The following is a 16,351-nucleotide window of genomic DNA, read 5'->3' as shown; positions in this document are numbered from 1 at the left end:
CTTTACATTTAGTGAACCCGACTCGTATATCCGTCTTTATATCTTATATATCCAGCCTTTTACTGAGGAATTATGGCAGCTGGATGAAACACACAACCAGAGGAATATTTCCAGGAACACATCAGGGAGAAAAACTGTACACTGCTATATTTATTAAACTGGATGAGGCACAATTATCTGGTGGGTCAAGGTTAGCAAGGGCTTTATGCCTGCTTTTACACAGACACACACTTTACACACTTCTGGCATTTTTAAAATGTTGTTCACCTTCATCTTGTTTTCCTGATAAAACGCAGGAACATCAAGTCACAGAGGCAACATCTACATTTAACGCTTTGCAATCAAACCGTCGGGCAGAGACAGATATTTAGGTGAAACAACAAGGTCGAGTCTAAAGTACTCACAGTTCAAAACAATTTTTAAAAATCAAGCAAATAAAAACATTTAAAAAGGATTTTCACATTTGGTGTATTAAAAAAGGCATGTAGGTTCCAAATTTCTTTAAAACTCGGTTTAACAAATTTATTCTAAGTTTAAGTGACAGGATTTGGGTTAATTTCTTTTAAAATGCTAGTAAATATTGAACCAAATTTAATAAATTGAAGGAAAAGCTAAGCTTTTCTGTAAGTTTGGCTACAAAAAGACTAAATGAACCTTTTCAATAAAATTATGTCAATATTCATTTTACGTCGATTAAAAATATAAAGTTTAGCAAACAAATTTGTATGATTCTTTAACAGAGAAAGGGAGTCCAAAAATAATCAGTCGGAGGACCACAAATGGTCCCGGTGCCTCACTTTGGGCATCATAATTTTATGACAACTCCAACATACCATAAAAGTGAAAAGTAGGGTTAGGTCAGGGTTGGTATTGGGGTTAGGTCAGGGTTGCTGGTATTTCCGGTCTGCAGGGGTAAATTTGATCTGATCAGTTCTGCTGGTTTTGTCTCAGTTTGTTTGATTTGTGATGAAAAGCAGATCGTCTCCCACCCTGTCCGCTTTCCTGCCGTCCCTCTGCTGAACATCTGCAGCCTGCAGAGCAACACGTTCAACTGGTTCAACTGTGCAGCTCGAACGATTCCCAGTTAGAAAATGAGTCAGACTGAAACTATTTCAGTAACGGATCATTTAGGCGAGTTTAGTCCTGACAAACATTCAGCTCTGAAAACTCAAATTAACTATTTGCTGTATTTAAGGCTGCTCTAATCTATCTATCTATCTATCTATCTATCTATCTATCTATCTATCTATCTATCTATCTATCTATCTATCTATCTATCTATCTATCTATCTATCTATCTATCTATCTATCTATCTATCTATCTATCTATCTATCTATCTATCTATCTATCTATCTATCTATCTATCTATCTATCTATCTATCTATCTATCTATAGTATCTCACATATTAAGCAGGAACAAATCCATTTTATTCTTCATGCCCTGTTTCCATTTGGATTTGACTAAAAGTAAAACATTTTCGACTTTTGAAACTCAGAAAATTTCCAAAGGTTATTTTCTATTTCTTTCCTTTTAAAGCTCAGAAATGGCCACATTTTCCCAGAAAGTTTGAAGATTAGTCTAAAAGTTTTCCAGGTTTTTCTGAGACTGATCTCCCAAATTTCCCACTTTTCAAACAAAATATTTGAGATGAATCTAAATATAAACATTTACTCTTGTTCTCTATAGTGGCTCCAACACGCTGTCATTATAACTTTATCTCCTTTTATTACTGAAGACAGTTACACCATTGTTCAAAAATAACTTAGACTTAAATTAAACCTTCTTAGATGAAAAGTCATAATCTTGAGACTGAGGTCGTTTTATCCCCTTCCGTACTTTTCAGTTTTGTGCCTTTTGAAAACATTTTATTGTGATGTTGTGACTAATCATGCTATAAAACCGCAGCTGCTCCGGGAAGCAATCAGAGATGAACACAGTCTGCAGTCAGCAGGCAGGTCAAGGCAGGTCATGTGCTCATTTCAGGGTTTCACCTCAACCACAAAAATTCAGAGGTTGAATAATATTGTTTACAAATGTACATTTCCACAACAAGGGATATGAATCTGCAGGTGACAAAACAAGATTAAACCTTTGAGAAAAGCTGCTGCTTGTATCTTTAAACACATCTTTATAAAATATTATTTATAGAAAAACTCACGTTATTCTTTCTGATCAGTTGATACTGGAATTATCAGCAGTGCATTGATAAAAAGTTAAAATCCATAAACGCCTTTTCAGGAATTATTGCTATTTTCCAGCGATGATGAAAAATAATGTAAAATAAACATTCATTTAACTTTAAAAAATAAACATTCATTTAACTTTAAAAAACAAAAATGCTTCACTTCTTAAAAATAACATTTCTCCAAACAATTTAAGTTTATTAAAACTCGTTAACCTGATTTTTCATATTCTTTCATGTTTCAACCACAAACTCACAGGTTTTATTGGGATTTTCTGATTAAAATATTGATGAAAATAAATTAAGTATTATGTAAAGAAGAAAACCTTCCAGCAGGACATCACCACCAAAACTTTGAGCCACAGATACGAAGGAATGTTAAATCAAAGCAAGAAGCATCCAGAAAAATTCATGTTTTTGACAAAAAAAAGTCAAAAACATCAAAATATTGGTTACCTTTGAAGGAAATTTTCAACGCAACGTTATTTTATTTTACAGGTAATTGAAATTTTTAGAATGTGTTTTTTTAAGCTTAAAGTTTCTTTCTGTAATTTTTCTAAGATTAAGTTAGAAAAATTAAATTTATGCAAATTTTCTAGTACATTTTTGACTTTTCAAATTTTAAAATTTCCTTGTTTTTTTCTAGAAATTTTTTTTTCTAGAAAAACTAATTAATTCCCATTTTGGCAAAGAAATGTTCTCCATTTTAATAAAAATCTAAATTGTTTTACCTTTTCAAATAAAAAAAAGTTATGTCACTTTATGATTGACCTAAACCAAAAATACTGCATAAAGTTTTATCGTTTCTGTTGATTTTAAAGTAACAGTTAATTATTTTAAGACAAATTTCTCCAGAAATTTCTGCATTCAAGGATTTATTTATGTAAACATGGAATCATTGTGTAGCTTGATCTTGGCGCCCCCCAGTGGACACTTATAGATTGCAGTCGTTTTCCATTATTTAAACAGTTTGAACTTCTTCATCAGCGGCTGCACCGTCTCTTTCGGGTACGGCTTCAGGGCCAGGCAGGTGGGGATGTTTTCCGGCTGCTCGATCCAGAGTTTGTGGGAGATTCCGGCCTGAGTCAGGGAGTCCGATAGACCGGACAGAGCGGCCTCATCCGGGGCCTGCGGAGCAAAAACAACCCGGATTTCAATCACAACTGGACCCGTTTCCATCTCCGGGGAGAGGGGCTACACGCTGCTCGCGGCGTCGCTCACCCCCAGCACCACCTTGTGCATCGCGTCCAGCTGCTCCAGGTACCGCCGGGTGTCCGGGTCTCCGTAGTGCAGGTGGATGGCGGCGGTAGCGGCGTGGCAGGCCTGGGTGATGACGGCCCCCAGCGGCCATGACAGCTGGTGGACCAGGTCCGAGCGGACCACCACGTACTGGACCAGCCGGCTGGGAGCACCGGCACCGGGGGCGGCCATATTCAATCTGTGACCGGAAGCTGGTTTGTTTATGTTCCGGGTTTGACTGACGTCACCAGGACGTACTTCAATACCGCCCCCTAGCGGTTCGTTTTTATACCGTTACTTTAATAATTAGATAAGTATGGACTTGAAAAGATAAAAAATGTCTAATAATCATGAATAAAAAGTAATTTTATTTTTTACTGCCTGTATATCAAAGAATTAAAAATGGTAATATTTAATGAAGAGTTTTGTATTGTTTTACGCTTCAGGTAAACTGTGGCCTAAATAAAAAGACCAAAAAATAAAATAAAAATTGAACATTTTAAATAGAAAAATGCTTTTAATAGTTAACTAGTGAACAACAAATAACTATTTGAACTATGAATTTTAAATACATTTCTGTTACTTGTACTACTAATTTTGATATTTAGTTAGTTTTCCACTAGTAATTCAAATACATTTTCACATGAGTTATTGGATAATTCAGAGTTTAAGGCAGTTATATTCAATAAAGTAACTGATTATCATTATTATTGCAGTACTTTATAGAATATTATAAAATTTGTTAAAAAAAACAACCTTTTATCTCTTCGAGCTAAAGAATGAATCACTGAAATAATATTAATCATTAATGAAAAACTATCTTGTTATATTGAGGAATGTGGAGCACTGCAATAATTATTCGCTGTAGCCTAAATGGTCAAAAACAACATGTTATAATTAATCTATTAATTATAAAATGAAATCCTAGAGCTGCGCTGCTCATGTTATGTTATATTCTGTTCTGTCGCCTTTTATTCAAAACTTACTGGTTGAATCTTTGAATGTTTGGACGGTTTTAGACGCTGTGCAGCTGGAAAAAACATCTTTTTCAAACAGCAACAGTGTTTTAACAGAGGCATCTTCAGATCTGTTGCAAGACTGACTGCTACTGGAGATCCTTAACAAAAAAAGACAAAACTAAACTTTAATTCAAAAATTCAGACAGACAAATGACAGGCAAGTGCAGCTAAATGTCACAATAATCTTTATTAAGCATACACATTATATTATAAATATAAAATGCTATTTTTGTTTTTAAAATCGGTGAGACATCATTATATCTGTGTTGAGACAGACAACCATACAAACAGGTTTTAATATTCTACCAAAATCTGCTGAAACGTCTACGCAGCTGTAACAAACCGTCCTAAAGTCCGAGCCTGCTGTCAATGGTAACTGATCTAGGATCAGGTGAATGTCACCAGAAATGAGGAGGGGAACTGGTCCTGGATCAGCCCTCCTAGTCTAAGATGCTGTGTGCAGTAAACCCACATACAGACAGAGAGAGAGCGAGAGAGAGAGCACAATAACCTACCATTTATTTCTTTATATATATTTATTCTCACTTTAACCCAACTATGGCATTTAGCAGCATGATGACGCACCACTCGGTGTTTCCTAGCTCAACGAAACCGCAACAGAAATCAGAAAGAAACAGAACCAAATAAACATCGAACGTACGGATGATTATCGCCACTGTACTAAGAGAGAAACTCGTCCACAGTGAGCCAATCAAATCAGGTCGGCGTGATGATCGGGCCGGGCTCAGTTCACGCTCGTTCCAACTGCTCTGCCAAAATGGGAATTAATGACATCAAGTTCTGTGCGTTTCACCGATTCTCCAACTGCAGCCGACTGAATCTGAGGTGAACTGACCCCCAAAACCCCAAGATGACAATAAATAACAAATAGTTTCAACATTTTTCTCTTTTTTTGTTTTTGTTTTCTCTAATGCGTCTTTGTTTTTGTTTTTTTTATCTCTTTAAGTTTGGTTGACATGCTGAATCCTTTTAGAAGTTCTGGTCAGTCAAAAGGAAAAGTACTGGGCGAACCACTCCTGGCGCTGGGCGTCGGCCGGGTCGATGGGCGAGTCCTTCGTCTCAGGAGGGCTTCAGGAGTCGCACACAAAGTCAGACAGGAAGTCAGAGTTAAATCACAAACCGGGCCGCAGCCAAACGGAGAGTCCAGAGTTTCATTCAGTAAAAACGCTTTTCGTGTCTAATTGGATCTGAATAAAACTTTGGATTTAATGATCTGTGTTTCCTGTTAGGATTTCTCAGACTACACTGACGTCTCTCAGCACCAAACAGCAACACTTTAACCAGATCACCATTAGTTTATTGATCGATTATTCTGGCGAATAATCAATGCTTTCTGCAGATTTTACATTTGACAATTTCTGCAAAATTAGACATACGCAAGAAAATGCAAATAAGCAAATACATTTTTAATTAAAAAAACATTTTGTTGCCTAAAATACGACAATAAAGTGTAATTTTAGAAACTCTTAGTATTTGTAGCAGATAATGAATTAATTGCTAAAATGCTCAACATGTGAAAATTTGCTGGGCTGATCTATTGATTATTATGAATATTTCTTTATTTTTACAGAGTTTGAACCAGGTGAAGGTGGGTTGAACATATTTAGATAATTCTTTTGTAATCTTAAATGCAAAATGTATTTATTGTTTTGTAAAGTTAATTTCTGCTCAGAATGTTATTTCAGGAAATCATCTTTTTCTAGTCTTTATACTCCAGTTAATGATTGATAAGAAAATTAATTGACGATGACCTCAATAATCGATTCATCACGATTAATCACGATTAATCGTTTCAGCCCTGAAGATGGTGAGCACGCAGTGCACAGCTGAGTCCACCAGGGGGCAGCATAGGATGATACATGGGCTGCAAATGGCACCAGATATCAGAAGCTGAGTGAACACAAACCAATGTTTTTCATAATAACTTTATTATTTAAGAAGGAAAAAATAAGTTAATTTTTATTTAATATTTAATTTAATATCTGCCACCATCAAGTGTTTGTGACAACAACATCACAGATGTGATTTACATCTGTGGAGCAATTTTGTCCCTCCTCTTTACAGAACCGTTTTAATTCAGCCTCTTCCAGGCTCATCCATCACACTGCCACTACCGTGCTTAAAAATGCTCTTTTTTCTGAAACGCTTCACTGGTTTCACAACGACGCGTCAGGCATGAACTCTTCACATAATTTCAGGTTTGAAATCCAAATTTTAATCATGTAAATATGACGAAAAGTGATAAAAGAAGAAATCTGTAATGGGGAAAGTGCTTTTTCACTGTTTTATTCCACCATCTATAACTGATTCATTAGAATTATGTGAATTTTCTTTCCTCCTGTTTTACTTTGAGACAAACGTTGATCCCTGACGGTATTTTTATCCATGTGACGACAAGAAGCTGCAGTTTTAATTTTCCAAGTGTCTCTGGGGTGAAAACATGTTCCCCAAAGTTTCATCTAATTAGGTTAAGAGCTAAAAACAAACACCTACTTTAGGCGTTCCTGCTTCCTTAATTGGCTACTTCGAAAACAAACAGTCCCAGAATCCCTCAGTGACATAAAAGTTTTTGCTATTTTTCATGTTCAAGGAAGCAAATCCCTTCCCTGCTGACTTCAGCATAATGAATCAATCTGAAGCTCTAGAGCGCCGTTTAAACCGCCAGATAATAAATATATTAAATTAGTTTAGCAGATTTCTTTTCACAAGACAACGAAATTTAAACGACAAGTTGTGCAGAAAAGAGTAAAATAGAGGAAATATAAGGAAAGAGGCAGGAAAAGGGACGGAGTAATGTGGAAAAGAAATTAGAGGATGATAAATGAACATTGCAGGAAGCTAGAAGAGAGGAGGGAGGACGATAAGAGATGATTAAGTGATTTTTCTTTGCATTAATGGCCGAGAGGATGGAAGATTTCCAGAAATTCAAATTACCTCGGCTAAGATTTTAAATTAACAACATCAGCTCTTTCATTCTCTTTGGAAATTCAAACAATGTGAAAATAACTGCTGTGATTAATCCCTGAGAGGAGCTTCGTCCCATCTGAGAACAGAAACTAACGCAGGTGAAATGGGGCTGAATGAGGATTTGGAATCTCTTCAAATCACATCGACTGATGCTAGGAACCTGAAGCAACCTTTGACTAGACGCTTTACATCGATTTAAAAACAAATCACACTTAAACGTGACTTACTGTGCTTCCTTGAACATGTTTGAATAGGTCTATGGTCTAAACAAAACATGTTAATCACATTCTTTTGCACAAAATCCTTCTTAGATAATGAGATTTTAGCTTTGAGTTCCTTTCAGAATGAGCTGTTTTAGGGCAACCTGTCACTTTAAATCCAAATAAGTTGCTGCTGGCCACTCCTCCCAACTCAACGTTGCAAACAGATACAGAATTATACAAACGTACATGTTTGAAAAGCAGAAATGGAGCCTCCTGCACAACCAACAAGAATGCAGCAAGCGGTTTCTGGATGGTAAGTCAGCAGTGAAACCAGCTGAGCAAACTTGCTGGAACTCTGCTTGGGTTGCTAGGTAACGGTGAAGAGAAAGCGACGTAACAATCGGCAGATTTTTGAAACTCGTTTTCCAGACACCAATAAACAATCTACTGTTTAGCGCCTGGGCTGTTCTTAGGAGCAGCAAAAATCACAATGGAAGAATAAAAACATGCAAAACGGGAATTTTAAATAAATGTATGGATTTTGTTTCACTTCCTTCACCTGGTTTGTTAAAAAAACAGCTTCCTTAAATGAAAAATATTTTCTGTACGATAATTACAGAAAAGACATACAGTAATGGGAATTAGCATCAAGTTATTTGGTTTTAGTACAATGGCAATTTAAAAGCTAAAAGTCATGAAGTAAAATGTGGCCATTTACGCTGAATTCATTATATTTTCACTAAAATAAGAAAAACAGACCTTCAAACATGAAGTAAAATCTACATGATCAGATCTCAGACTGTGAGGTTGAAGTGTGTTAATGTGTTGCTGTAGCGCTGGGACAGAACATTTGTTTTTTTATCGTTAAAATCATTTCGGTGTGTGTGAATGTTTGTCCCAAGCTTTTGCAAAGCAGCCATCTTGTTTTGTTCCTGAAACGAACTGCAGGAAAGCATGCAGCACACATGCTACACACTTAAACACTCCCATCAGAAAACACCAGCTGCCATGCAAAAAGATCCACTGCATGTGTTCATGTGTCACGTAATTCATCACCTAGATGCCACAAAACAAAGAGAGTCGCTCGTTGGACCGCAGAGTAGAGCTGTTTGTAGGCCAGAGGTCACAGAAACAACAGTTCAGAACTTTTTATGACGACAACCATCATGTTTCGGAGCCGGGAAGGAAAGAGCATCATGCTGAACTTTGGATGAGGATGAAAAATCACAAAATGACAAAATGCAACAACATAAAGAAACCACAAAGATTGCTGACAAGTGTTATAACTTCCTGAAACAAAAGACAAACCTGCAGGCATGCGGACAACATTTACACACTGACGCACACGACTGAGGAAAGGAAACTTAAAGGGAAAACATCATGCCCCTTTTGCATTCCAACGCCATTCTTTGAAGCTTCAGTCGCGTGTGGGACTCTGGTGTTTGTGTCCAGCTGGTATTTTTGCTCCTTAAATATTGGTGGTTTATTTAAGGAGCAGTGCTGCAGCAGAAGCAGTGAAAACGGTGAATTTCAGGCCTCCTTAGGAGGCAGAAAGTAATCTCCAGGTTTCATTAGCTGAATGTTTGCTGAACCTCCTTGTTGAAGAGGAAAACTGAGTAAAACACAGAACGTAAGTGATCGAAAAAACTATAAATTAACTTTATGTAACTATGAGGAACAGTTTATCCACTGCTACTGCCCTAGAAGCCTCATTTATATTTAAAATGTTCAAATATTAAGTTGCATTGTTTTTTGAATTTGTTTTAACCAGAAAGGCAAAAACAAACAAATTTAAGTTATTATAGAAAACAAAGAAGTTACTAAAATACCAAAATACTGAACTGTAAGTTTTAAAATTGTTAAATATTTTTGCAATAAGCAACTTTTATGTGATTTTTACAGTAATTTTAGTGATGAAGTTCTGATTTATTGTGAAATGTGGAGGTTAATGCAGCTGAATAGCTAATGCTAACATTAGCCATGCTAAACAAGAATCATTCAGTAAATATAATCAACTGGCTAAACCTTGGGAAGGGTTTGGTTTATAACTTGACAAATATTTTGTTATTTTTTTTTCACACTTTAATGCTAATAATTTTAGCAAAGGTGACTTAATATGTGATCATCGAAAGAGTTAGCACAATAGCACAGCAGGAGCGCAGACAATCTTCAACAAATCAAACCTAAAACTTGAGGCTGTTTTCAGTAAAATGGTAATAAAATTGTATATTTTTGATTATGCTTTAATCTGTGTACATTAAACTAGAAACACACGTATATTAAATAACATTTTCAAAACTGTGATTTAGTAGCATATTAGCATTAGCATGCTGAGCTAACTACAGTAGCCACGTTTACAGCTGCTCTTAAAAAACAATAGTTGATTATTAAATGTTTTTGACTGATTTAAATAAATAAATTCCTCTTTAGTAAATTTGAAGTAATTGTATTTATACCAGAGTAAGTAAAAAAATGGATCAAAAATCAATGTAATAAATCAATGTAAATATGGATTCATTTGAACTCATATTTATCAGCATGGAGGCCAAAAATGTCAAGTTGAAAATATTCCGAAGTTTTTTGTTTTTCTAATTATAACTGCAAAAGCCATTTTATTTATTCATTTTCACCTGGTAAATAAACTAAACAAACGTTTTGCTCCAAACATGGAGGTCAGCAACATTTAGGCTCTTAGTTATGCTAACTTTTAAAAAGAGATCTCAGGATGACTGCAGAGTAAAAATACTTAAAATACTTTACTGTAGAATCAGAATCTAGATTTTTTTTCACATTAAAGGCCAGCTTCGGCTCAGAAAGTTTCTGTCGGACGGTTTGCCGAGCCGCTGCCGTCGGCGGGAAAAGTCTCACCTCATGAACTTCTTGGGTTCGGTGGGAGGGGTCGGCGGGGCTAGAGGTTTGTTGGAGTTGAGCTCCAGGTGGTGGAGGGGGGAGTTGGGGATGGGCTCTAGGCGGCTGGGCGGGGGAAGGGGTGAGGTCTGCAGGGTCTGCCCGGTCCCCGAGCCGACCACACCCAAACCCACACCTGCCTCCTCCAGAACCCTGAGATTAGGAGAGCTGCTCAATCTGCTGGCTGCTGCTTTCTCATTCTTTTTCTTTTGCTACACAGAAACAGAGAACAGGAGGGGCACCGGGGTCAAAACGGGAACGGTAAAGAAAAATATTAAAATGAGGGAGGGGGAAACCAAACGGGGCACCGGGAGGTCCAGAGCAGGGCTGTCCAAACTTTCAGAGACAAACTGAGACGTTACAAGCAGCCATTTTGTCTTGAACACAGACGGATAGTAACAAGTATTTTTACTATGCTGTACTTTTTACTTCTTCTTGAGTAAAATTTCTGGATTTTTCTCCCACTGAATGAAAAACAAAACATGTTTCAAGCCAAATTCACCACAGACATAAACCTGCAGTTTCTGTTAAAGTTTTATCAGTTTTATTATGAAATAAACTGAATTGGAAACATTTTATTTTGCCTAATTTTGTTATTTTTTGTTACCATTATGAATTATTGTCATTTTCGTCTTTAAAATACAAAAATGTCTATTCAGTTTTATATTGTGGGCCATATGATTATGTCATTTTTAAACATTAAACGATAATTTGACCAGTCATTCGGTTCTTATTAAACACTTTTTACTTCTTGAAGTAGTGCTACTCCTGAGTATACTTTTTGTGCTTTAAAAAAAGCAAAAATATTCAATTGTAAAAATCTAAATATACAATATTTTAATAAAACGTACTAGCAGAAATAATTTACAGATCATTGTGGATGTCTAGAAGACGATACAAGTCTCTTTTTCTAGTTAAAACGTTCTTATATATTTTACTCTTTTTGGACGTCCCCGCTCTGGAGGGAGCAGAAATCCAGCTGATGAGCGACAGGAAAGAGCAGCGGCTAACTTGATCCTGATAAATAGTGATTGCAGCAGACAGAATGGATCAGTCTGGAGGTCTTAGGAAGCAGCAGTCGCTCTGAGCGGAATGAAGAGATGAGTCAAAGCAGGAAACATCTCGCTCCAGCAAATGGCTTGGAAAGCAAAGGAAAGCTGGAATCAAAAAGCGGTTAGGAGGGGCGATCGAAGAGTCGCACACAAAGAAACGAACAAAAGGAGGGACAGAAAACGTACAGCGGTGTGTGGAAAAAACACACGCAACGACAAAAAAACAAACACTGGAAGTTATAAAACTTGTATTGACATTAAAACCCAAAAGTCCAGGAGATTTTAAACTCAAAGGTGAAAACTTTTTCCTGATGTTTTATAAAATACACCTGTATGTGAAATAACGACACCTAAATAAACTTCTTCAAGCTGTTAACACACAAAAAAACTTGTAACAGTTTTAAATCGTGAAAACATTTTAAATCCAATTTATTTATTTCTGAATAAAAGTCTAAAATTTGTAACATGTATTTGTACTCAGAGTCAACACTTTATGGACTTAAAGTTTTATTTTGAGGTACTACTATGATACCAGTATAAAATATTCTATTAGGTTTGTGTTTGACTTTGTGTCACAGCAATTACAGCCCAACAAACACAAAACATTCCCATTTCTAATGCACCATTTCAGGAAGTAGTAAACTGCACAGACGCTGGATTTTCAATTGATTTTGAAGAAACAGTGGAGTAAACTACCAATCCTGGCAATAAGGGCAGTTTTGGAGCGTTTCAAAAATAATTTCAAAAATTATTCACTGAAATTTATTGAGACAATGACAAATCAAAACTCTTATCACGATAAACGAAACAGCACCTTCATTTTGTGTTTTAAGCTAATGCTATGTGCCAGGTCTTAATTCTCCGTTCTGATTCTTTGCTCAAACATGTTTTTACGAGGTTCATATTTCTCACGACCCCAAAGTGACTTGAACACGCAGAAGAAGAACGCCGGCGTCGCATATCAGCGAATTAATAATGGCTGCCATGAAGGCGTCTGAGGATCGATTTCCTTCATCTAACAAGAAAACTGAAGCAATAACAAAAGTACAGCGAATAGCTGCGGCCTTTTACAGAGCAGCAACATGCAGCGAAATCAGTTTGGATACGTAGTCAGAACTAGTGGTGGTAGGATTCAGAAACTCGCTTCATAAATATAACGGTCAGCCGTTGTTTACATCTGATTTACAGCGTCTGGCTTATTTGGGCGCAGCTTCATAACGCATGTCTCACATCAATGCGACATGACTCTGAAAACAATCGGTTATGTGTATGAATTAATAACATTTACATAAGTGGCTCAAATTAAATATTTTGGTGGTGAAAAATCGGATTTGGGTCTCAGTCGGGTAGCCTAAGCTGGTCGCTCTTATTTTTATGTTTTGGTTCAGCTGGAAGTTGAATCTCAGCTCTGGTCTCGAACTCTTTTAATCTCGATTTAATCTCCATCCAGGTGACATGAGTTCTGATGGGAATGACGTTTGGTTTTCTCCTCTACAAACTTGTTTCCAGCGTCTCCAACATGGATTGTTGCAAACTTTAGATGTGATTCATGGCTTTCTTTCTGCAATTCCTCTGAATACAAATGCATGCCACGATTTTCAGGTTTTAAAAATAAAATGCTTCAAAATGCGGTTGTGATGGGGAAAATGAATCAGAGTATAAAAACCTAAGCGTCCTGCTGCCTGATCTGCAGGTAAAAAAGCTTGAAGGTGCTGTTTGAGCATCACTGCGTTGCAGGGCCTACCTTAATGAGAGGGTTGATGACTCCTACGTTTGGACTGGCGTTGAATACTTTGTTGAAGTTGGTCTCCCTGTTGACAAGTTCCAGCTGGTAAAACTTCTTGTCGTCCTGGAGGAGAAATTCCCGTTAGCCGACAGGCAGTGGAGCAGCAGAGGACTCGCAGGGGGAGAGCAGGCGTTTCATTTCGTTTAATAAGTTGTGCATGTGGAGTTTTCCAACTAAGACGCAGAGTTGGCTCTGCAGTTTTTCCTGCATTCATAAAATCTGCAGAAACAGCTGCTGACTTTTCAATCCGGCACTTTCAGTTTCAACTTTTCACCTTTCAAAGAATCTGGTTAGGAGCAAACTTAAAATATTTATTCCTCTTGCGTTTCACTTTCTGATTTTTTTATTTATTACTGGACAAAATTCCGTTTGCTGTTTCTAAACTGCTGAAACAGTTTTTTTCCAGCTGCTGTGGGAAAATACACACACACACACACACACACCACACACACACACACACCACACACACACACACACACACACACACACACACACACACACACACACACACACGCTCTCTAAGGATTTTGCCTCATGAAAATTTGTACAAACCAGAAAGAAATCTCACTTCTCTATAAATATCTCACTAACGAAGCACTAAAACCAAACGGTTTCAATCCGCCTCATTCACATAAAGTAATATTCATGAATATGAAATATTTGGGTGAGATACAGCTACATTTTCTTTTTGCAAAGATAAAAGTCAAACATTTGTCATTTTCTGGGTTTCTTACCACCAGCTTCTTGACGAGAGATTCTCTCTCGGTGACCATCTCCTTCAGCTCAGCGATGACCTGCAGGTCTTCAGGTCGACTCTCTCTGTTCCTGAACTTCTCCTCGCTTCCCTCCAAACTGCGGGAGAACAAAACAAGATGGTTCGTCTTTGAAAAGCAGAAGTGGAGCCTCCTGCACAACCAACAAGAATGCAGCAAGTTGTCTCTGGTCGGTATGTTAACAACAACACACTTTTCTTTTAGAGTGTCTAGTGTTTGGTTGACTGGCAGTAAAACCAGTCAACCAAACATGCTGGGACTCTGTTGGGGTTGCTAGGTAATGGTGGATAGTTGAGGCTTTATCAGCCACATTCACGGGAAATATTTTCAGTTTCTGCTTGGTAAATTATTGCCATATTTATACAATTTGAGCTTTCTGACGAACTAGTTCACTTTATTTTATTCCCATGGAAAAATCAGTTTGGTCACGCGATAGCGACTTGTCGACTGGCCCAGAAAACCGTCGTTGCAGAAAAAAGAATCGATTCGTCGACTAATTGGCACAACTCTGGTTATTAGGAAGGCTTTCATCATGATCAGAGGATGGACGTTTCTGTCAGCCTCAGAAAAAAGATAATTTTGCTTCACATCTGCAGGACTTCATGAGGTTTTCCCCACCAGCAGATAATTGGTGCTATTTGCTGTGTGAGTCGAGTACAGAGTGCAGAAAACGATGGGAGAAAAGAGCTGTTGGCTCATCTTAGTGAATTCATGCCCATGTGTTTTTACTAGCAGCTTGAACTTCATCTGAATTTGCTAAGAGCAAAAAGAAACTGAGGCCAAATGTTCAATGTGGAACGATTTTGCACATGAATGCAATAATGTAAGCATCCTCTCCTGAGCCTGAGGAACAGGGGGAGCCTTGGTCACGACAGGCCCACTTCAGTCTGCTTCATCCTGGCATTTATGATGCTGTTTTTCTATTTCAGGCCTTGGTTTGCTTGCAGACCATCAACCTGCTATTCAACACATCCTGCAGGGTGAAAATCCACTGCAGGGAACCGCTGATAAGAAACAGTAAAGACCTCAGAGGTGCTGAGGAGCGGATTGTGAAAGTTGATGAACTGAAACTCACTTTGAGGTAAACATGAATTTCAGGAGGAAAATTTGTTATCCTTTTAATTTTCTGGTTGAGCGTTTATATTTTCTAGCAGCTGCTTGTGTTGCAAGGCCTTAACACTTGCTGTATAGATGCAACATTGAGCCAAAAGCAGGTTAAAGTTAGAGCTGAAACGATTGATTATTGAAATACTCATCAACTAATTTAGTCATCAATTAGTCATTCATAGAACATAAAGACTCAAAATAAGACTATTTGCTGAAACAACAACAAATTCAGAGCAGGAATCAAACCAAAACTGCACAAAAAAGTTTATAAAAAAGTAGAAAAATATGTAAAATGTACCTTTTTTTAATTAAAAATAATGGTCAACTAATTTAGTGTAACTGATCAGGCATACGCTAAAGGAATGCTGTTATTGCAGTTCAGTGAATAAAATGTTTTTTATTTATTTATTTTGTTTATTTTAATCTTTTAGTGCATTTCTAATATTGTACAAAAAAGGGTTAAATGAAAAATCTCCAGAATATCCATTTGTTTCATCCGATTAATTGTGAGAATAATTGATTAATTGTCAGATGGGTCGATTAATCGATATTAAAATAATAAAAAATGTACATAAATCTACAGATTATTGTCAAGAGGAAGATGAGAGACACCAGGACCAACGATGCAGATGAGCTGACGGTCCATATTAAAGCAAACATCTTCTAAACTATTAACTGGCAAGAGACACCAGAAGACTCAAACTCAGGATCTGTTTTTGATGCGAAATATAAATGTTTTAAGAAGTTTTCATAAAAAAAAAAAAAACTAACAACCCTGTGAAGAGAACTTCAAAACTGGAGCAGAGTTTTCTGAAACAAAGAGCAAAACAGAGCTAAACTCTCAGAGGCTTCAAAGTGTTTACAAGCCGTCAGCCTGGGCTTGCAGAGTGTTGCCTCGGGTTTCCTTTAGCCTTTCTTATCATTTCAAAGCTTGAAAATATAAAAACATACAAATAAAACTTTACTGGATGCACACTTTAGGAAATGTAGGAAACTTTTATTTAGTTTTGTAACTTACAGTGAAAAATCTGAATGAATTGTTCTTTTTTTGTACATATAGTGATTAACTTGTGTATTCATTTATTTGACCCAA

The 16,351-nt window shown here is 37.0% G+C and overlaps 2 protein-coding genes across 5 annotated transcripts in view; both read right to left on the bottom strand.

Annotated features, from left to right (window-relative positions):
• The window catches only part of LOC129375430 (protein FAM184A-like), a 171,616-nt gene that overhangs the window by 45,479 nt on the left and 109,786 nt on the right, over window positions 1-16,351 (bottom strand). Inside the window, exons 19-22 of one of the 4 annotated variants that reach the window (XM_055054504.1) lie at window positions 14,113-14,230; window positions 13,337-13,441; window positions 10,502-10,752; window positions 4,611-5,531 (exon numbers count right to left, since the gene is read on the bottom strand). In XM_055054504.1, the coding sequence (XP_054910479.1) occupies window positions 5,450-5,531; window positions 10,502-10,752; window positions 13,337-13,441; window positions 14,113-14,230 (556 nt within the window). In that variant the 3' untranslated portion in view covers window positions 4,611-5,449. Of the gene's footprint in view, window positions 1-4,610; window positions 9,134-10,501; window positions 10,753-13,336; window positions 13,442-14,112; window positions 14,231-16,351 lie in introns of those variants that run through there. The other 3 variants (XM_055054506.1, XM_055054505.1, XM_055054507.1) reach the window with 3 other exon arrangements.
• Window positions 3,043-3,653, bottom strand: ptrhd1 (peptidyl-tRNA hydrolase domain containing 1). The gene is made up of 2 exons (XM_055054508.1): window positions 3,406-3,653; window positions 3,043-3,312 (listed from the first exon to the last, which is right to left on the bottom strand). The coding sequence occupies exons 1-2, from the start codon at window positions 3,613-3,615 to the stop codon at window positions 3,142-3,144; spliced, it is 381 nt and encodes a 126-aa protein (XP_054910483.1). The 5' UTR covers window positions 3,616-3,653; the 3' UTR covers window positions 3,043-3,141.

Source organism: Poeciliopsis prolifica, unplaced genomic scaffold (assembly GCF_027474105.1).
Source record: "Poeciliopsis prolifica strain line A6 unplaced genomic scaffold, Auburn_PproV2 SCAFFOLD039, whole genome shotgun sequence".
Classification (NCBI taxonomy): Eukaryota; Metazoa; Chordata; class Actinopteri; order Cyprinodontiformes; family Poeciliidae; genus Poeciliopsis; species Poeciliopsis prolifica.
The sequence above is the reverse complement of the archived record's forward strand: the minus strand, read 5'-3'. Positions and strand labels throughout refer to the sequence as shown.

Excerpts from the sequence above, each read along its gene's own strand:
- ptrhd1 (XM_055054508.1), bottom strand. The coding sequence starts at position 3,615 with ATGGCCGCCCCCGGTGCCGGTGCTCCCAGCCGGCTGGTCCAGTACGTG. Across the intron at positions 3,313-3,405 it reads TGCACAAGGTGGTGCTGGGG|GCCCCGGATGAGGCCGCTCT; the intron begins GTGAGCGACGCC and ends TTTGCTCCGCAG.